This window comes from Oncorhynchus kisutch, linkage group LG2 (assembly GCF_002021735.2).
Source record: "Oncorhynchus kisutch isolate 150728-3 linkage group LG2, Okis_V2, whole genome shotgun sequence".
NCBI lineage: Eukaryota > Metazoa > Chordata > Actinopteri > Salmoniformes > Salmonidae > Oncorhynchus > Oncorhynchus kisutch.
The window spans coordinates 3,792,441-3,814,360 of NC_034175.2; the positions used below are offsets into that span (position 1 = coordinate 3,792,441).

Here is a 21,920-nt window from a genome sequence, read left to right on the forward strand (position 1 = left end):
CAGACACACACATAATGACACACACAGAAACATACACACACACACAGAAACACACGTAATGACACACACAGAGACACAGAGACACACACATAATGACACACACAGAAACATACACACACAGAGACACACACATAATGACACACACAGATAAACATACATAATGACACACAGAGACACGCAGATAATGACACACAGACACACAGAGAAACACACATAATGACACACACACAGACACAAAGAGAAACACACAGAGACACACACATAATGACACACACAGACACACAGAGAAACACACATAATGACACACAGAGACATACTGACTAGAGAGACGGGTCTACCTAGTGTGTGTGTGTGTGTGTGTGTGTGTGTGTGTGTGTGTGTGTGTGTGTGTGTGTGTGTGTGTGTGTGTGTGTGTGTGTGTGTGTGTGTGTGTGTGTGTGTGTGTGTGTGTGTGTGTGTGTGTGTGTGTGTGTGTGTGTGTGTGTGTGTGTGTGTGTGTGTGTGTGTGACTGTATACTAGACTAGAGGTATGCCAGGGTTAGACAGACATTAAGATAACACCCATCATCTGAACTAGAGTGACTTGGGGTCATGGCTTAAAGGCTAAGGGTCAGGACACCTGCTAACAGGGGGAGAGGGGAGAGAGAGAGAGAGAGAGAGAGAGAGAGAGAGAGAGAGAGAGAGAGAGAGAGAGAGAGAGAGAGAGAGAGAGAGAGAGAGAGAGAGAGAGAGAGAGAGAGAGAGAGAGAGAGAGAGAGAGGTTAGGGAGTATTTATAAGGATATGATAGGTTGCTCTCCAGTCATAGAGGATGTCTTTATACCCATCTCTCTAATAATGTATGAGCTGTTGGCTTTTCCCAGAAAATCCCAATGTTTAACCTACAGATCGGACCGCATTCCATGTTTTCCCATTTAAGGTGAGGGAGGGCTGGGACGGAGAGATAAACAGAGAAATCAGGACGACAGTGATCCAAAAACCAACCAAGTTCACGACTGAGTACACACGCGCGCACGTGTGTACGCACGTGCACAGACACTAGAGGATTAGAGAGTGTGAGCGAGAGAGAGCGAAACAGACAGAAAGACTGAAAGAGAGAAAGAATATACTCTCCCCTTCCCCCATCCTCTCCCAGAAGACACTGTTTGATATACAGCACCAGTCAAAAGTATGGACACACCTCCTCATTCAAGGGCTTTTATTTTTACTATTTTCTACATTGTAGAATAATAGTGAAGACATCAAAACTATGAAATAACACATATGGAATCATGTAGTAACCAAAAAAGTGTTAAACAAATCAAAATATATTTAATATTTTAGTAGCCACCCTTTGCCTTGATGACAGCTTTGCACACTCTTGGCATTCTCTCAACCAGCTTCACCTGGAATGCTTTTCCAACAGCCTTGAAGGAGTTCCCACATATGCTGAGCACTTGCTGCTTTTCCTTCACTCTGCGGTCCAACTCATCCCAAACCATCTCAATTGGGTTGAGGTCGGATGATTGTGAGGTCATCTGATGCAGCACTCTCTCACTCTCCTTCTTGGTCAAATAACCCTTACACAGCCTAGAGGTGTGTTCGGTCATTGTCCTGTTGAAAAACAAATGATAGTCCCACTAAGCACAAACCAGATGGGATGGTGTATCGCTGCAGAATGCTGTGGTAGTCTTGCTGGTTAAGTGTGCTTTGAATTCAAAATAAATCACAGACAGTGTCACCAGCAAAGCACCCCCACACCATCACACCTCCTCCTCCATGCTTCATGGTGGGAACTACACATACAGAGATCATCCGTTCACCTACACTTTGTCTCACAAAGACAAGGCGGTTGGAACCAAAAATCTCAAATTTGGACTCAAGACCAAAGGACAGATTTCCACCTGTATAATGTCCATTGCTCATGTTTCTTGGCCCAAGCAAGTCTCTTCTTCTTATTGGTGTCCTTTAGTAGTGATTTCTTTGCAGCAATTCGACCATGAAGGCCTGATTTACGCAGTCTCTTCTGCACAGTTGATGTTGAGATGTGTCTGTTGCTTGAACTCTGTGAAGCATTTATTTGGGCTGCAATTTCTGATGCTGGTAACTCTAATGAACTTATTCTCTGCAGCAGAGGTAACTCTGGGTATTCCTTTCCTGTGGCGGTCCTCATGAGAGACAGTTTCATCATAGCGCTTGATGATTTTTGCTTCTGCACTTGAAAAAACGTTCAAAGTTCTTGAAATGTTCCAGGTTGACTGACCTTCATGTCTTAAAGTAATGATAGAATGTTGTTTCTCTTTGCTTATTTGAGCTTTTCTTGTCATAATATGGACTTGGTCTTGAACTAAATAGGGCTATCTTCTGAATACCACCCCTACCTTGTCACAACACAACTGATTGGCTCAAACACATTAAGAAGGAATTAAATTCCACAAATGAACTTTTAACAAGGCACAACGGTTAATTCAAATGCATTCCAGGTCACTACCTCATGAAGCTGGTTGAGAGAATGCCAAAAGTGTGCAAAGTGGTCATCAAGGCAAAGGGTGACTACTTTGAAGAAACTCAAATATAGAATATATTTAGATTTGTTTAACACTTTTTTGGTAAATACATTATTCCATTTGTGTTATTTCATAGTTTTAAATGTCTTCACTGTTATTCTAAAATGTAGAAAATAGTAAAATAGAGAAAAACCCTTGAATGAGTAGATGTGTCCAAACATTTGACTGGTACTGTATGTGATCAGGAGAGGGTGATAAGTGACAGTGTTTCCATGGTGACCCATCATCAGACACATGCTAAACAGACAGCCTACTCTACTGTGGAAGTGTTTACATCAATGATAGTGCTACTACATCAGCATTACTATCAACCTAGACCAGCATTACTATCAACCTACACCAGCATTACTATCAACCTAAACCAGCATTACTATCAACCTAGACCAGCATTACTATCAACCTAGACCAGCATTACTATCAACCTAGACCAGCATGACTATCAACCTAGACCAGCATGACTATCAACCTAGACCAGCATGACTATCAACCTACACCAGCATTACAATCAACCTACCACAGCATTACTATCAACCTACACCAGCATTACTATCAACCTACACCAACATTACTATCAACCTACACCAACATTACTATCAACCTACACCAGCATTACTATCAACCTAAACCAGCATTACTATCAACCTAGACCAGCATTACTATCAACCTACACCAACATTACTATCAACCTACACCAGCATTACTATCAACCTAGACCAGCATTACTATCAACCTAAACCAGCATTACTATCAACCTACACCAGCATTACTATCAACCTACACCAGCATTACTATCAACCTACACCAGCATTACTATCAACCTACACCAACATTACTATCAACCTACACCAGCATTACTATCAACCTACACCAGCATTACTATCAACCTAGACCAGCATTACTATCAACCTAAACCAGCATTACTATCAACCTACACCAGCATTACTATCAACCTAGACCAGCATTACTATCAACCTAGACCAGAATTACTATCAACCTAGACCAGCATTACTATCAACCTACACCAGCATTACTATCAACCTACACCAGCATTACTATCAACCTACACCAGCATTACTATCAACCTAAACCAGCATTACTATCAACCTACACCAGCATTACTATCAACCTACACCAGCATTACTATCAACCTACACCAGCATTACTATCAACCTACACCAGCATTACTATCAACATACACCAGCATTACTATCAACCTACACCAGCATTACTATTAACCTAAACCAGCATTACTATCAACCTACACCAGTACACACACTTGATCTTTAAGTGGGTGTTTAAAATATTTTAAAGTGTGTGTCTTAATCTCCTGTAGCTGTGTGTGTGTGTGTGTGTGTGTGTGTGTGTGTGTGTGTGTGTGTGTGTGTGTGTGTGTGTGTGTGTGTGTGTGTGTGTGTGTGTGTGTGTGTGTGTGTGTGTGTGTGTGTGTGTGTGTGTGTGTGTGTGTGTGTGTGTGTGTGTGTGTGTGTGTGTCTGCCAGTGAGTAGTCTAGCCCAAACGCCTATTTGTGTCCAGAATGATTTCTACAGGTGGCTGGGTTCCCATTATTGGCCTACCTTTGTGCATGCCGGTGTATTTGTCCTTTATCACCGTCAGCTCGTAGATCTTCCCGAACTGTTCAAAGATCGGTTTGAGGTCCTTCTCTTCTAGATTCCGAGGAATCTGGCCCACGAACAGCTTGATCGCGTCGGCTTCCTTCATCGGAACACAGCGGGGAGAACGACAGGCGCTCTGCTGGGTTCGAGGTGAGAAGAGCGGGGTGAGTGCGAGCAGAGTCGTGGTCCTCTGGAGAGGAGCGACCAGAGCTGGAGGGTGTTGGAGGAGAGAAGGAAAAGGAGATGGACATAAAAACAAGATATGTAAATGTGTAATTTTATTTATTTCACAATATAGGCTAATCATTGATTAATTTAATAAAACCAAATCAATATTTTGGATGAATTCTCATATCTTTACAATATTAGCCTATTGACACAAACAATGGCACTTGCGCCTCTCATAAAAACAATTATGCAAATTATGATCAGCCAATCAAAAAATAATTAAGACATTTAAATTGCAATAAAACAGAAATTAAAATTAAATATCAATAAAAGTGATATATTACCTTTAGGACGTGAGAGTGTTCGGAGCCCCTGGGGAAAGGAAAATATATGGTTTAGACGGTAGATGAGCGCTGTAGAGCGGCTGTGAGCGGTTTCTTTGTTTGGCCAGCTGTAGGTTACATACACTCATTGGATGTCAACGTATGGGGGCTCATCTCTTTGTCCGCCCCGGCTCAACATACACACAAAACACACACAAAACACATGCGCACAAAAACACAATATGGAGCCTTGGTTTTAAAAATCCTACCGATTTCAAGAGATCCTTCACTCCACGTTGTAAAATAATCCCGAGAGTAATTTGAGATGATTTTGTTTATTTTTCCACGTTTTACCGTGGCGTTGTTGTCTTCAGTGCGCGTCTCCTGTTATCCTCCCTCCGGGAATAGTAGGCTCAATGCGATTCGTTCTCCGCTCTTTGTGCCAATCGCTCCCTCTCCCGGTTTCGAATCCGTAACAGATCAGTGGAGTTGCTGCTCCCGTTAAGGTCTCACGTCTTTGCAAGCGATCATCAGATCACATATCCCCAACCCGGTGCCTTGGCGATCCGTTATTTGCTATATCCTCTCGTCACGACTCTTGGCAAATCCGGTAAAGCCAGTCAGTCACTCTCTGAGTACTGCCCTGTCTGTTAGAATAGTCAAATTTCTGCAATAATTAGGCTACAAGGCTATATTCTTAAAAACTATTTCTGCAGCAGACAGCTATTGATAAATCCAGCAGTCCATTTATATAGACATTTAAGGGTTAACACATATATTAAAATATACTTATTAATATCTAACGTTTCCCTCCCGCGCTACCCCTCTTTTCCCTCGGTGTATAGGCTACCGTAGCTTTTGACGTCGTCTGCCGGTGTCTCCCTCTCTCTCTATCCTGCCCTGCCTCCCCCTCTCCCTCGAGCGGTTGACAGGCTGTGACGTAAAAGGCAGGGACCGTCAAAAACTCTACTCCAACCTTAAAAAGAAAACCCATCTTATCTTTCGTAGACGTAGCCTACACCTTTTAGCCCTGAAAGTAGCATATAGGGAACACTGTGGAATATATATGGACAGCTATTTCAGTTATCAAAACCAGGATTAGTCGACCATTTCTATAAGCGTTTTCAAACAAGCTCTTCGACTATGTCTGCGTTTAGTGTCCAGTGTGTGAGTGCTCGTGGACGGTGCCTGTAGTTCTGGAACGCCGTGCTACCTATTGTTCTGGCCGCGAGCTCTGGCCGTGGTGCTGAAGCCTGCCATACTACCAGCGCGCGCGAGCGGCGTCACGACTCCAGCTGCGCACACAACACACACACGCCAGCCTTGAGGTTGCCTTAACCAGTTCTCTTCTGCGTGTTGAACAAACGCTAAATTCGTAATCATATCCACGATGTTCACAAATAGGCTAGCCTAATGTGCGAGAGAAAGGGGAGAGAGCGAAAATAGAGAAGATGATAGGCCTATACTACAGACTACACTGATCTAACAGTACGGGTTAAAATACAATAATACACCGTCTTTTCAGCCTAGTGAGGGAGGGATCCTCACCCCTCTGATACAGACAGGCACAGCAGACCTCATCTGTCCATGGTCCTGAACCAAGATATTTACAACCTTCATCAAACTATGAAGCTTTTAAACTCATCTTTATTGCTGGTGGGGTTCTCTTTGGTCTCTTTCCGGTGTGTGTTTGTTTTCTTCTTCTGCCACCCCCCTCGCGCTTGAGGAGAGGAGTCAGAGAGTTCAGGGTAATTTACTCTGAAAGGTCACCATCTGCCTCCCACCACCTCATGCCCCCCTCTCACCGCCTACTGCCCCCCACCGTTATATATCGTCCGTTCACACACGCGGGGTCTATACCAGGCACAAGCAGCTGGACGGCACGCGCGGGCTACCACGGGGATCTACACCGTATCACCCACTGAGCGTAGCTGTAGGCAACGGCACGAACATGCATGAGGAACTGATGCTCGGGCCTCTTTCATGGTGGTGTCAGAACTGGGGCTTATCGGTTTCTCTGTCGTCTGGAGTAGGCCTAGGGCTAGAATAGGGCGAAATTGCCCCCTATAGATCCTGATTTATGGTCAGGTTAGCATTTATACCCAGAATGGAGTCGTTTGTTCATAGAGGAAACGTTAGATCCATGAAGTCATATTAAGCTTACTTGAGTTATTATCACAACACAACCTAGTCTATTCTGAACAAGGGAAGACAAGTTGGCTACAGCTTTACAAGCACACAATACGGCCACCTGGCCACTGTTGAGGATATGAAGGTCTACTTTATTACAATGTACTGTAGGTCTCAGTGGACATCTAGGCCTGCTAATTGGGGGAAAGAAAAGTGCACAAAATAGAAAAAGGCGAACTATTTTCTGGTTTCAGTTTTTATTTCAAATTAAGTTTGTGATAGCATTTCCACACACTCGTTTGCCTTTTTCAAAATAATACAAAATCCATATACTTCTACGCAATAACTCCTGATCATAAACTCTGACACGGTAGCAACAAAGGGAATTTTCTACAGCTCCTCTTAAGAAAAAAAATAAATTACATGTATTTTTTTATAATAGATAAATTACTATCCTTTTTAATAGATTTTTTTTGTTTCTACTAAAAACTATTTAAAACATGAAAATTATATTCACAGATAGACTCATACAAGAATACACCCACGGCTGCATACTCACACAAATAAACACAAATAGGCAACTTCACAGAGACAGGAAGACAAACACACACACAACACACACCATCTAAGGGTAGCAAAATATAATTTGTTCTTCTTAATATGATGAGTGAAAAATATGAATACTTTATATGAATATATGCATACAGTTAACATGTACAGTATGCCTACAATTCAAATCATACCACAATATAGGAGATATTTATGTATATGTATATTAAGTATATGTTCACACAGAAATATAGACATACAAATGTAATATTGACTGACAAATATACACATCGTTCACCTGTGGAGTGTGTGTGTGTGTGTGTGTCTGTATGCTGTAGACGTAACATACAGTAACATGTTACAACTATGTCAAGGCATAGGGGCAATATCTGTGAAAAAGAGCTTTGTTTAAGTCCAAGACAGAACCCTTTTAAACATTTTCAGTAAAAACACAAATTAGTCAGGGAGATGTTACTTGCTCCTTTGGGAGTTAAAGGCCCAGTGCACTCAAAAACGTGATTTTTCTGTGTTTTATATATCCTTCCAAACTATGAGTTTGGAATAATATTGTGAAATTGTGAAAATGATGATAATGCCATTTTAGTATAAGGGCTGTTTGAAAAGACTGCCTGAAATTTCTCCCTGTTTTGGTTGGATGAAGTTTTGGTCTGCATGGTGACATCACCAGTTAGTTAAGCGACCAAAAAGAGAAATAGTTTCAAACCTCTCTGCCAATAACAGCTACAGTAGTTTTCGGTTTCCTAGCAAAATTCTTGCTTGAGAAATTGCTCTTTGCTAAGAAGTTATTTAGTTTCTTTTTGACCATTTGAATTGAAAACAGTCACAGTAAGGTACTTAATTGTTACCCAGAAAGGATTTGATATTGAGATAAAAACAGCTGAATTGAACCTTTCAGACACAGCTTGCTCTTCAGCATATTGTGGCAAATGCATTTCTGAAAATGAATGCATAAATGAATACAATGTTATTTCAATACCTACCATTCTTGAACATATTGATGGGTCAGATGATACAAATGTCTCAGGTAGTGGTATATTTTCTGTATATAGCAGAGGTGGTTGGGTGTAACCTTGGCTGAGGCCTGAACACTGGTATTAGCTCTCAGGGGTAATGCCTTGGCTTTAGCTCAGTGGGCTAACAGTCGTGAGGGCACAGGTTGGATACCTGGACAGTCACCAATAGACCATACAGTCGTTTCATTCTACCCCTGCTTGTTTTCAGATTGGGGGCGTTCTCAGGTTATGGACATCTCTCCACTATTGTCCTTTAAAAACAGGTCACTTGTACTAGGCCACCATCTTACATTTTGGTATGTTTTCACCAAATGTTGATGATGCTGTATAAACACTGAGGAGACATTTCAAATAGTTTTTTGGCATATAGAACACAAACATAGAAAACATATATCATAGAAACTTCCAGCAGGTTTTACACTGCTATTGGGTTATACCTTCTGGGTCCCATATATCCATACTAGCATGGACAATACTTCACCTCACACTAAGTGGTATGCAAGTTTGGCTACTGGGACAGAGCTCTGGACCCAGGTCCTGGGTGTACATACATCATCCACAGCATCTCTCAGCCATAGAAACAGAACGAGTGGACACAGAAATCAGATATGTTCCATATTATGGAGCTCTGTACAATGTCATTGGCACATTCTTTGCATATGCAGATAACCCATCAAATGTTAGAAATGTAGTAAGTAACAAATTAACTCACATTCCAAAACATCCCTTCTATAACGGCTGTACATCTGGCCCAGAACACAATTCAATCCCCACTTTATGTGGTAATATATCCACTCTACCCACTCCATTTCTATGGTAACCTGCGCTTTGACTTCTAACCCCTTAAACCCTGACCCCTGGCTGATCTCGGCTGGAAGCCTGTTATTGGCTGGTCAGTGCCTCTTGGCCCGCTGAGCACTCTGGGTACATGAGGCGCAGCAGGCAGTCTTGTAGTAGGAGTAGACACACAGTCTGGCCTGAACCACCATCACACAGTTATGACGCAGGTCCCTGCAGTTCTCATCTACAGAGAGAGCAGAGCAGAGCAGAGCAGAGCAGAGGAGAGGAGAGGAGAGGAGAGGAGAGGAGAGGAGAGGAGAGGAGAGGAGAGGAGAGGAGAGGAGAGGAGAGGAGAGGAGAGGAGAGGAGAGGAGAGGAGAGGAGAGGAGAGGAGAGGAGAGGAGAGGAGAGGAGAGGAGAGGAGAGGAGAGGAGAGAGGGGAGTAGAGCAGAGGAGAGGGAAGAGGAGAGGAGAGGAGAGGGAAGAGGAGGAGAGGAGGAGAGGAGGAGAGGAGAGGGAAGAGGAGGAGAGGGAAGAGGAGGAGAGGAGGAGAGGGAAGAGGAGGAGAGGGGAAAGGGAAGAGGGGAGGGAGAAAGAAAGGGTTAGATTTTAAATCTCACAAGCATCACACACTCACACATACTGTACAGTGCCTTCATATAGTATTCACACCCCTTGACTTTTTCCACATTTTGTTGTTACAGCCTGAAATGAAAATGGATTAAATTGAGATTTTGTGTCACCAATCTACACACAATACCCAATAATGTCAAAGTGGAATTATGTTTTTACAAATGTTTACAAATCAATAAAAAATGAAAATCTGAAATGTCTTGAGTCAATAAGTATTCAACCTTTGTTATGGCTTAAATAAGTTCAGGAGTTAAACCTGCTTAACATGTTCCATAATAAGTTGCATGGACTCACTCTGTGTACAATAATAGTGTTTAACATGATTTTTAAATGACTACCTCATCTCTGTACCCCACACATACATTTATCTGTAAGGCCCCTCAGTCAAGCAGTGAATTTAAAGCACAGATTCAACCACTAAAGCCAGGGAGGTTTTCCAATGCTTCGCAAAGAAGGGCACCGATTGGTAGATGGGTAAAAAAAATCAAGCAGACTTGAATATCCCTTTGAGCATGATGAAGTTATTAATTACACTTTGGATGGTGTATCAATACACCCAGTCACTACAAAGATACAGGCGTCCTTCCTAACTCAGTTGCTGGAGAGGAAGGGAATCACTCAGGGATTTCACCATGATGCCAATTGTGATGTTAAAACAGTTTAATGGCTATGATAGGAGAAAACTGAGGATGGAGCAACAACATTGTAATTACTCCAGAATACTAACATAAATGTGAAAAGAAGGAAGCCTGTACAGAAAGAAAAAATATACATTCTGTTTACAATAAGGCACTAAAGTAATACTGCAAAAAATATACATTCTGTTTACAATAAGGCACTAAAGTAATACTGCAAAAAATATACATTCTGTTTACAATAAGGCACTAAAGTAATACTGCAAAAAATATACATTCTGTTTACAATAAGGCACTAAAGTAATACTGCAAAAAATATACATTCTGTTTACAATAAGGCACTAAAGTAATACTGCAAAAAATGTGGCGAAGAAATGTTTTGGGCAAATTCAACACAACACATAATTGAGTACCACTCTCCATATATTCAATCATGTTGGTGGCTGCATCATGTTATGGGTATGCTTGTCATCGGCAAGGCCTCGGGAGTTTTTTTAGGATAAAAATAAACGAAATAGAGCCAAGCACAGGCAAAATCTTAAAGAAAAACCTGGTTCAGTCTGCTTTTCCACCAGACACTAGGAGATTAATTCAGGAGAAATATATACCTTTCAAGGCCAAATATTTTATTTTATTTTTTATTTTATTTCACCTTTATTTAACCAGGTAGGCTAGTTGAGAACAAGTTCTCATTTGCAACTGCGACCTGGCCAAGATAAAGCATAGCAGTGTGAGCAGACAACAAAGAGTTACACATGGAGTAAACAATTAACAAGTCAATAACACAGTAGAAACCAATGGGGGAGTCTATATACAATGTGTGCAAAAGGCATGAGGAGGTAGGCAAATAATTACAATTTTGCAGATTAACACTGGAGTGATGAATGATCAGATGGTCATGTACAGGTAGAGATATTGGTGTGCAAAAGAGCAGAAAAGTAAATAAATAAAAACAGTATGGGGATGAGGTAGGTGAAAAAGGGTGGGCTATTTACCAATAGACTATGTACAGCTGCAGCGATCGGTTAGCTGCTCAGATAGCTGATGTTTGAAGTTGGTGAGGGAGATAAAAGTCTCCAACTTCAGCGATTTTTGCAATTCGTTCCAGTCACAGGCAGCAGAGTACTGGAACGAAAGGCGGCCAAATGAGGTGTTGGCTTTAGGGATGATCAGTGAGATACACCTGCTGGAGCGCGTGCTACGGATGGGTGTTGCCATCGTGACCAGTGAGCTGAGATAAGGCGGAGCTTTACCTAGCATGGACTTGTAGATGACCTGGAGCCAGTGGGTCTGGCGACGAATATGTAGCGAGGGCCAGCCGACTAGAGCATACAAGTCGCAGTGGTGGGTGGTATAAGGTGCTTTAGTGACAAAACGGATGGCACTGTGATAAACTGCATCCAGTTTGCTGAGTAGAGTGTTGGAAGCCATTTTGTAGATGACATCGCCGAAGTCGAGGATCGGTAGGATAGTCAGTTTTACTAGGGTAAGCTTGGCGGCGTGAGTGAAGGAGGCTTTGTTGCGGAATAGAAAGCCGACTCTTGATTTGATTTTCGATTGGAGATGTTTGATATGAGTCTGGAAGGAGAGTTTGCAGTCTAGCCAGACACCTAGGTACTTATAGACGTCCACATATTCTAGGTCGGAACCATCCAGGGTGGTGATGCTAGTCGGGCATGCGGGTGCAGGCAGCGACCGGTTGAAAAGCATGCATTTGGTTTTACTAGCGTTTAAGAGCAGTTGGAGGCCACGGAAGGAGTGTTGTATGGCATTGAAGCTTGTTTGGAGGTTAGATAGCACAGTGTCCAAAGACGGGCCGAAAGTATATAGAATGGTGTCGTCTGCGTAGAGGTGGATCAGGGAATCGCCCGCAGCAAGAGCAACATCATTGATATACACAGAGAAAAGAGTCGGCCCGAGAATTGAACCCTGTGGCACCCCCATAGAGACTGCCAGAGGACCAGACAGCATGCCCTCCGATTTGACGCACTGAACTCTGTCTGCAAAGTAATTGGTGAACCAGGCAAGGCAGTCATCCGAAAAACCGAGGCTCCTGAGTCTGCCGATAAGAATATGGTGATTGACAGAGTATACACTGGAGTTGCTTACCAAGACAATACTGAATGTTCCTGAGTGGCCTAGTTACAGTTTTGACTTAAATCGGCTTGAAAATCTATGGCAAGACCAACTTGATAGAGCTTGAATAATTGTTTTAAGAATAAATGGGCAAATATTGTACAATCCAGTTGTGCAAAGCTCTTAGAGACTTACCCAAAAAGACTCACAGCTGTAATCACTGCCAAAGGTGATTCCAACATGTATAGACTCAGGGGGTTGAATACTTATCTAATCAAGACATATCAGTGTTTTATTATTTATATATACAATTATTAAAATGTATTTTTTTGCAGTGACATTACAGAGTACTTTGTGTAGATTATTGATAAAAAATGACAATGTCCATTTTAATACCACTTTGTAACACCACATGTGGAAAAAGTATTTTCTGAAGGCACTGTAAACATACAGTACACACACACACACACACACACCTGCGACCTGTGGACTGCAGGGTATGGTATTGCAGAGCTGCTCCTGGTCAGGTTTGTCTGTAGGGGAGCATTCTGGGCTGTGCTGTTTGTCAGGTGTGAGACACCGTACTTCTCTGATCTGTAGCCCCTTACCACAGGAACGAGAGCACTGAGGGAGAGAGATAGAAGAGGAGAAAGAGAGAGGAGGATGGTCAACATCTTTCTTGTGATCAACAACCAACTGCAATTCAAGGTCATAATTATGTTCTCTCTCCCTCCCTCCCTCTCTCCTCTCCTCCCTCCCTCTCTCCTCTCCTCCTTTTCTCTTCTCCTCCTTCTCTCCTCTCCTCCCTCCCTCTCTCCTCTCCTCCTTCTCTCCTCTCCTCTCCTCCCTCTCTCCTCTCTTCCCTATCTCCTCTCCTCCTTTTCTCCTCTCCTCCCTCTCTCCTCTCCTCCTTTTCTCCTCTCCTCCTTCTCTCTCCTCCTTCTCTCCTCTCCTCCCCCTCTCCTCTTTCTCTCCTCTCCTCTCCTCTCTCTCTCACCGCGCTCCACTCCGTAGTAAACCACTGAGGCTGACATGCTTCCATCGCACACGTCTGCACCGAGGGAGGCTTTTCCAGCTGGGCACACTGGCTGATCGGTGCCACTTTGAAATCTGTCCCCATCTTCTCCACACAGATGATGTCCCTTCGCTGAGTTCCATTCCCACATGGAGCACTACACTGGAGGAGGGAAGAGAGGGAGGAGGGAAGAGAGGGAGGAGGGAAGAGAGGGAGAAGGGAAGAGAGGGAGGAGGGCGAGAAAAGACGAGAGGAGTGAGAGGGAAGAGAGGGAGGAGGGCGAGAAAAGAAGCGAGGAGTGAGAGGGAAGAGAGGCAGGAGAAGACAAAAGACGAGAGGGAAGAGAGGGAGAGAGGTGGAAAACATGACATTTTCTTCCTATTCATCTGCCATTACAGTACTATGCATTTCTTTTCATATGTAAATATCTATCCATCCAAAAAATAAATATTGAATTGAAGTGACTGATAATATTGGTAACAGTATTGATCGATGGCTGCCACACCCCCTGCTCCTCTTACCTGACCCCAGGGGCTACTGTACCACATGTAGGTGGGAGCACACGGACCCCCGTTACACGCCTTCATGTCCGCCGGTTTGTCCCCCAAACACTCTCCTCCCTCTCTCCCTCCACGGGTCAGACACAACACCTCTCTCCTCTGAACACCTGGACCACACAGGGCTGAACACTGAGAGAGAGAGAGAGAGAGAGAGAGAGAGAGAGAGAGAGATATGGGGGTATTAGAGAAGTTAGTGTATTGATGTAGAATGAGCATGTACCGTATCTGTGTCCGTGTCCCTATGTCTGTATGTCTGTATGTCTGTGTGTCTGTGTGTGTGTGTGTAGTACTCACAGTGTTGGACCAGCCAGTAAAGTACCAGTTGGTTACACAGGGCCCCATGTGACAGTCCTCACTTCCTTGTGGGCGGAGCCTGGCGTTACACTCCTTGTCATTCACCACGACGCCATTGTCACTGAAACAGCGGACATTACGAGTTCTCTTCCCCATGCCACAGTCCACTGAGCACTGTTGAGTTCAAATGAGAATGTTAGGAAAACCTAGAGTAGAACAAAGACATTGGAAAACAGGATGGATCACAACCTATAGACGTCAACACACATTCTCATAAAATGTCAAACTAAACACACATACACCATTCCCCAGTGTGAATATTAACATACCCACCTGCCACACACACACTCACACACACACATTTGCTATACTCACAGAGCTCCAGTCGGTGCCTATCTCCCAGTGTGAGCAGAGTCGTAGCTGGCAGGACTGGGTGAGGTCAGGTGGGGTTAGGTTGGAGCAGCGTTGTGGTTGAACCATGGTGGAACGGTTCCCAAAGCTCTGTCTGCACTGAAGCTGTCTCTGCTGTACTCCCAAACCACAAGACACACTGCACTCTGACCATGAGCTGGCCTCGAAGCTACACATACACACACACAAACACACACAGAGACACACAGAGACACACACACAGAGACAAACACAGAGACACACGCACATACACACACACAGAGACACACAGACACACACACAGAGACACACACACAGAGACACACACACAGAGACAAACACAGAGACACACAGAGACACACACAGAGACACACGCACATACACACACAGAGACACACAGAGACACACACACACACAGACACACACACAGAGACACACACACGAGACACACACACAGAGACACACACACACATACACACACAGAGACACACACACAGACACACACACACACACAGACAGAGAGAAACACACAGAGAAACACACACACAGAGGAGAGAGAGATGAGGAGAGAGTTAATACATATGTACAATATACACTATGATTATTGCTTATGGCTGTTCATAGATCCACACACTCACAATGCTGGGCAGGGGTGTGTGTTGCAGAGCTCCTCCTCAGGGGAGGGTCTTGCTGCTGAGTCACACTTCCTGTCTGGGACTTCCTCGTCAGTATGGCGGTTAATACACAGGATCACCCTGTACTGGGACCCTGAAACACATCACCACCACCACCATCACCATCAGTACCCTGTACTGGGACCCTGAAACACATCATCCACATCACCACCACCACCAGTACCCTGTACTGGGACCCTGAAACACATCATCCTCATCACCACCATCACCATCAGTACCCTGTACTGGGACCCTGAAACACATCATCCACATCACCACCACCATCAGTACCCTGTACTGGGACCCTGAAACACATCATCCTCATCACCACCATCACCATCAGTACCCTGTACTGGGACCCTGAAACACATCATCCTCATCACCACCACCACCATCAGTACCCTGTACTGGGACCCTGAAACACATCATCCTCATCACCATCAGTACCCTGTACTGGGACCCTGAAACACATCATCCTCATCACCACCACCACCATCACCATCAGTACCCTGTACTGGGACCCTGAAACACATCATCCACATCACCACCACCACCATTACCACCAGTACCCTGTACTGGGACCCTGAAACACATCATCCTCATCACCACCATCACCATCAGTACCCTGTACTGGGACCCTGAAACACATCATCCTCATCACCACCATCACCATCAGTACCCTGTACTGGGACCCTGAAACACATCATCCTCATCACCACCATCACCATCAGTACCCTGTACTGGGACCCTGAAACACATCATCCTCATCACCACCATCACCATCAGTACCCTGTACTGGGACCCTGAAACACATCATCCTCATCACCATCAGTACCCTGTACTGGGACCCTGAAACACATCATCCTCATCACCACCATCACCATCAGTACCCTGTACTGGGACCCTGAAACACATCATCCTCATCACCACCATCACCATCAGTACCCTGTACTGGGACCCTGAAACACATCACCATCAGTACCCTGTAATGCAGGGTTCCTCGACTGGGGGCCAAATTTGGCCTGTGGCTGATTTTATGAGTCCACCCCCCATTTGTATTTTATTGTTGGACATAAAAGACTGTAAAAACACCAGAAAAACAGCTCCAATTGATTTCAATTTTTGAAATCTGTTCCTAGGCATAATAGAGAGATACTGTATATGTGATTGTATACAAATATAAGCAAGGTTAGAAATGATGATGTTTTAGTCAAATATTATATCTGTTGGGCTTCTTAAGGTCGATTATGTTCTGGCCCCCTGACCATCCGCTCAAGAAAATATCGTCCCGCAACTGAATCTAGTTGATGATACCTGCTGTACTGGGAGCCTGGTAGGAAAGTTATAGGATGAATCTAGTTGATGATACCTGCTGTACTGGGAGCCTGGTAGGAAAGTTATAGGATGAATCTAGTTGATGATACCTGCTGTACTGGGAGCCTGGTAGGAAAGTTATAGGATGAATCTAGTTGATGATACCTGCTGTACTGGGAGCCTGGTAGGAAAGTTATAGGATGAATCTAGTTGATGATACCTGCTGTACTGGGAGCCTGGTAGGAGAGTTATAGGATGAATCTAGTTGATGATATCTGATGTACTGGGATATAGGATGGCTTTCGAGCTGATCACTTTTGTCAAGTCATTGACGAGGTCACCGCCTTTCAAAGTGTGTTGTCTTACTGGGATAAAAATGGTCAGACTTGATGCCTACATGTCAACTACATGACCTCTACAATCACTATATGTGATCGAAGGTTGTGAAGTTTTGACTGCAGTGACTTCAATCTTCTGCAGTTGCTCCTCACCAGCAGCAGCCTTCAGTCATCTCCTGCATTGTGGGAGGCTCTATCGTCAACCAATGATTAGAGGGCTTTTGTTTGACCCACGAGAACGGGACCAAAGACGTGACTGAAACAGGAAGAAACTTTGCCGCATTCAAAGATGATCTATTATATTGACAAGATAGCCGAGTGACCACTCTAACAATGGAAATACTGTCCTTAATGGTTTGACGGCAGGCGAGATCAGGTGGGACCATTCTAGCCAATGAGAGGGCAGATATGCGTGTGAACAACAGGCACTAATGTGCATCCACTTATATTAGTACATTTGTAACAGCTTAAACCTCACAAAGCTTTTATTCTATTAATTAACCCTCACTTAATTCGACAATTTCTCATAGACCTCGATACAAAAAAGACCTCATCTCACGTGGACAGATTTTGGGTGGAGAAAATTCAATCGCTTCTTCCTCTCTGCAGGGATTCATATGTATACAGTGGATATTTATAAATTTTTTATTTTACCTTTATTTAACCAGGCAAGTCAGTTAAGAACAAATTCTTATTTTCAATGACGGCCTAGGAACAGTGGGTTAACTGCCTATCAGGGGCAGAACGACAGATTTGTACCTTGTCAGCTTGGGGGTTTGAACTTGCAACCTTCCGGTTACTAGTCCAACACTCTAACCACTAGGCTACCCTGCCGCCCCATATGTTCAAATGAATGTGATATTTGAGTCTCTCTCTCCCCAATTGATAGTACAATTTACACACATATATTTAGAGTTTGTGATTGTGTGATATGGGGATCGACATGACAAAGAAAAGCTCTTCTAAACACCCATAAACTGTCTCATTCTAACTGTTTCAGTTCAACAGTGTTCCCCTTTCTGCTGTAGCAGAAACACCTCCCCCGACCTCACTTCTCCACTTTCAGCTACAGTCGGCTGCTTTAGTCTACCACTCAAACGCACCCATAAACTGTCTCATTCTAACTGTTTCAGTTCAACAGTGTTCCCCTTTCTGCTGTAGCAGAAACACCTCCCCCGACCTCACTTCTCCACTTTCAGCTACAGTCGGCTGCTTTAGTCTACCACTCAAACGCACCCATAAACTGTCTCATTCTAACTGTTTCAGTTCAACAGTGTTCCCCTTTCTGCTGTAGCAGAAACACCTCCCCCGACCTCACTTCTCCACTTTCAGCTACAGTCGGCTGCTTTAGTCTACCACTCAAACGCACCCATAAACTGTCTCATTCTAACTGTTTCAGTTCAACAGTGTTCCCCTTTCTGCTGTAGCAGAAACACCTCCCCCGACCTCACTTCTCCACTTTCAGCTACAGTCGGCTGCTTTAGTCTACCACTCAAACGCACCCATAAACTGTCTCATTCTAACTGTTTCAGTTCAACAGTGTTCCACTTCCCTTGAATAACCACAAGAGGGAGATGTAACACAGCAAGCCTCTGAGTAGTATGATGAAGTTTTCCCTCCTTATGGTAAAGGTCAGGATTTGGGAGCATTTGAACTGTATCAGCAGAAACATTCTACACACAGCCAACTATGATTACAGGCACACACATGCATGTCCAAACACACACACATATACCCACAGTCCAAGTATTTTTTAAACTCTGACCTTTGCCACAGGAAGCAGTACACTCAGTGAGCCCGCCCCTCCTCCATACGAAGGGTGACTGGGTGTCGAGGGGCAGGTCAGTACGAGGTGGGATTCGAGCATTCCGATTGGGTATCGAGCCTCGGGGGCGTGAGCTCTCAGCTGTCCATCTGTCTGCGGAAGAAGAGGAGGAGAAGGAAGAGGACGAAGAGGATATGGGGGGAGGAGGGATAGGGTCTTCCACTGTTACAATGAGAGAACCTGAGAGAGACAGAGAGAGAGAGAGAGAGACAGAGAGAGACAGAGAGACAGAGACAGAGAGAGAGAGAGAGAGACAGAGAGAGACAGAGAGAGACAGAGACAGAGAGAGACAGAGACAGAGAGAGAGACAGAGAGAGAGACAGAGAGAGACAGAGAGAGACAGAGACAGAGAGAGACAGAGACAGAGAGAGAGAGAGAGAGAGAGAGAGAGACAGAGAGAGACAGAGAGAGAGAGAGACAGAGAGAGAGAGAGAGAGACAGAGACAGAGAGAGGGAGAGAGAGAGAGAGAGAGAGAGAGAGAGAGAGAGAGAGACAGAGAGAGAGACAGAGACAGAGAGAGAGAGAGAGAGAGACAGAGAGAGAGAGAGAGAGAGAGAGAGACAGAGAGAGAGAGAGAGAGAGAGAGAGAGAGAGAGAAATGGAAGGAAGGGAACAAATAAAACAGAGTGGGTGAATCACTTGTTAAAGCTGATATTGTAAAAATGATGTCATTTTTTGTTTCAGACACACCCTCTCACTTCTCTCACACCTCTTGCTCCCATTTCCCTAACCCCTCTCGCTAAACTTTTCTCCCCCTCACTCCTAGCCTTCAACTCCCTCCCCCTGCTTCTCTCACCCTTCTTCACTCACCCCCCTTCTCTCACCCCTACCCCTAGCACCCCTCTCCTCACCCACACATCTAAAGTACACTACTCAGACTCACTGTCTCCAGTCTGGCTTGGATTAGTTATATTTACTGTCAATAAAATCTAGACAGATGATATATCATTCCTTAACATTAGACACATCTTTATTCATAAAGGACAGTAACAGAGAACAGAGCGTGACATCATCCCATGCTACTTCCTGGTCCTATTCCCTGACGATCTACTTCCTGGTCCTATTCCCTGACGATCTACTTCCTGGTCCTATTCCCTAACGATCGACTTCCTGGTCCTATTCCCTAACGATCGACTTCCTGGTCCTATTCCCTGACGATCTACTTCCTGGTCCTATTCCCTGACGATCTACTTCCTGGTCCTATTCCCTGACGATCTGACCTGTCACTATCACACAGCTTTATTCTGAACACCACGGGAAAATAACAGGGGGAAGAGGAGAAAAGAGGAATGTCAGACTCACTAGTGTCTCTCAGGGGTGCCCTCCCTCCATCCCTCGGACGTTCCCTCTCTACTTCTCTCTCTCTAGGCCTCTCTCTTTCTCTCTCTCGCGGCCTCTCCCTCTCTTCCACTTTCTTTTCTGTTGGGATGTAGAATTCATAGTCGATCCCTGGATTCTGCCTATGGAAGATGATCTGAAGAACGACAGAGAGAGAGAGAGAGAGGGAGAGAGAGAGAGAGAGAAGGAGTAATAGGGAGAGAGAAAAAGGTGAGAGGGAGAGAGAAACGGATTTCAAAAGGGGTGCAATGTGAGGTAGAGATTCCAGAGGTTGTCGAAATGTAATCAGCTTCACTCTGCATTACATGGGGCTGTGATGGCAACGTTTAATCTTCTATTTTCTGATCTTTATAACAATATTTTATTCATCACGTTCTAAATACAGGTGAAACCATAGAGATGAAGCTGGTCTGTTTCAAGGGAGAAGTTGTTCTAACTCTCCCACAGCTAGGGAGACCTAGGTATGCTGCATCTCTTTAATCAAATCTTATCCTGGACCTGGTGTTGGTGTTATTAAATCTTAGCCTGGGCCTGGTGTTATTAAATCTTAGCCTGGGCCTGGTGTTATTAAACCTTAGCTTGTACCTGTTGTTATTAAATCTTAGCCTGTACCTGGTGTTGGTGTTATTAAATCTTAGCCTGTACCTGGTGTTGGTGTTATTAAATCTTAGCCTGTACCTGGTGTTGGTGTTATTAAATCTTAGCCTGGGCCTGGTGTTATTAAATCTTAGCCTGTACCTGGTGTTGGTGTCATTAAATATTAGCCTGGGTCTGGTGTTGGTGTTATTAAATATTAGCCTGGGTCTGGTGTTGGTGTCATTAAATATTAGCCTGGGTCTGGTGTTGGTGTTATTAAATCTTAGCATGGGCCTGGTGTTATTAAATCTTAGCCTGCATCTGATGTTGGTGTTATTAAATCTTAGCCTGTACCTGGCGTTGGTGTTATTAAATCTTAGCCTGTACCTGATGTTGGTGTTATTAAATCTTAGTCTGGGCCTGGTGTTATTAAATCTTAGACTGGGCCTGGTGTTATTAAATCTTAGCTTGTGCCTGTTTTTATTAAATCTTAGCCTGTACCTGGTGTTGGTGTTATTAAATCTTAGCCTGTACCTGGTGTTGGTGTTATTAAATATTAGCCTGGGTCTGGTGTTAGTGTTATTAAATATTAGCCTGGGTCTGGTGTTGGTGTCATTAAATATTAGCCTGGATCTGGTGTTGGTGTTATTAAATCTTAGCATGGGCCTGGTGTTATTAAATCTTAGCCTGGGCCTGGTGTTATTAAATCTTAGCCTGCATCTGATGTTGGTGTTATTAAATCTTAGCCTGTACCTGGTGTTGGTGTTATTAAATCTTAGCCTGTACCTGGTGTTGGTGTTATTAAATATTAGCCTGGGTCTGGCGTTAGTGTTATTAAATATTAGCCTGGGTCTGGTGTTAGTGTTATTAAATATTAGCCTGGGTCTGGTGTTAGTGTTATTAAATATTAGCCTGGGTCTGGTGTTATTAAATCTTAGACTGGGCCTGGTGTTATTAAATCTTAGCTTGTGCCTGTTTTTATTAAATCTTAGCCTGTACCTGGTGTTGGTGTTATTAAATCTTAGCCTGTACCTGGTGTTGGTGTTATTAAATATTAGCCTGGGTCTGGTGTTAGTGTTATTAAATATTAGCCTGGGTCTGGTGTTGGT

The 21,920-nt window shown here is 43.9% G+C and overlaps 1 protein-coding gene and 1 long non-coding RNA gene across 2 annotated transcripts in view; both read right to left on the reverse strand.

Annotated features, from left to right (window-relative positions):
* Positions 1–5,508, reverse strand: part of LOC109897781 (uncharacterized) — a 7,215-nt gene extending 1,707 nt beyond the window's left edge. Inside the window, exons 1-3 of the long non-coding RNA XR_004211978.1 lie at positions 4,919–5,508; positions 4,671–4,698; positions 4,120–4,368 (exon numbers count right to left, since the gene is read on the reverse strand). This is a non-coding gene — a long non-coding RNA (uncharacterized LOC109897781). The remainder of the gene's footprint in view (positions 1–4,119; positions 4,369–4,670; positions 4,699–4,918) is intronic.
* A 1,509-nt stretch (positions 5,509–7,017) lies between these two features.
* Positions 7,018–20,521, reverse strand: LOC109897779 (thrombospondin type-1 domain-containing protein 4). Its single transcript, XM_020492339.2, has 9 exons — positions 20,200–20,521; positions 18,837–19,076; positions 15,384–15,513; positions 14,731–14,935; positions 14,356–14,529; positions 14,023–14,190; positions 13,484–13,663; positions 12,963–13,110; positions 7,018–9,386 (listed from the first exon to the last, which is right to left on the reverse strand). Exons 4-9 carry the CDS (start codon positions 14,833–14,835, stop codon positions 9,256–9,258), a joined length of 906 nt encoding a protein of 301 aa, XP_020347928.2. The 5' UTR covers positions 14,836–14,935; positions 15,384–15,513; positions 18,837–19,076; positions 20,200–20,521; the 3' UTR covers positions 7,018–9,255.
* Positions 20,522–21,920: the final 1,399 nt, after the last annotated feature.

Bases quoted from the DNA above. Each gene is read 5' to 3' on its own strand.
- LOC109897779 (XM_020492339.2), bottom strand. From the start codon at position 14,835: ATGGTTCAACCACAACGCTGCTCCAACCTAACCCCACCTGACCTCACC. The intron at 14,530-14,730 runs GTGAGTATAGCA...TGAACTCAACAG, and splicing joins TAGGCACCGACTGGAGCTCT to TGCTCAGTGGACTGTGGCAT. The intron at 13,111-13,483 runs GTGAGAGAGAGA...TCTCTCCCTCAG, and splicing joins TTACTACGGAGTGGAGCGCG to TGCTCTCGTTCCTGTGGTAA.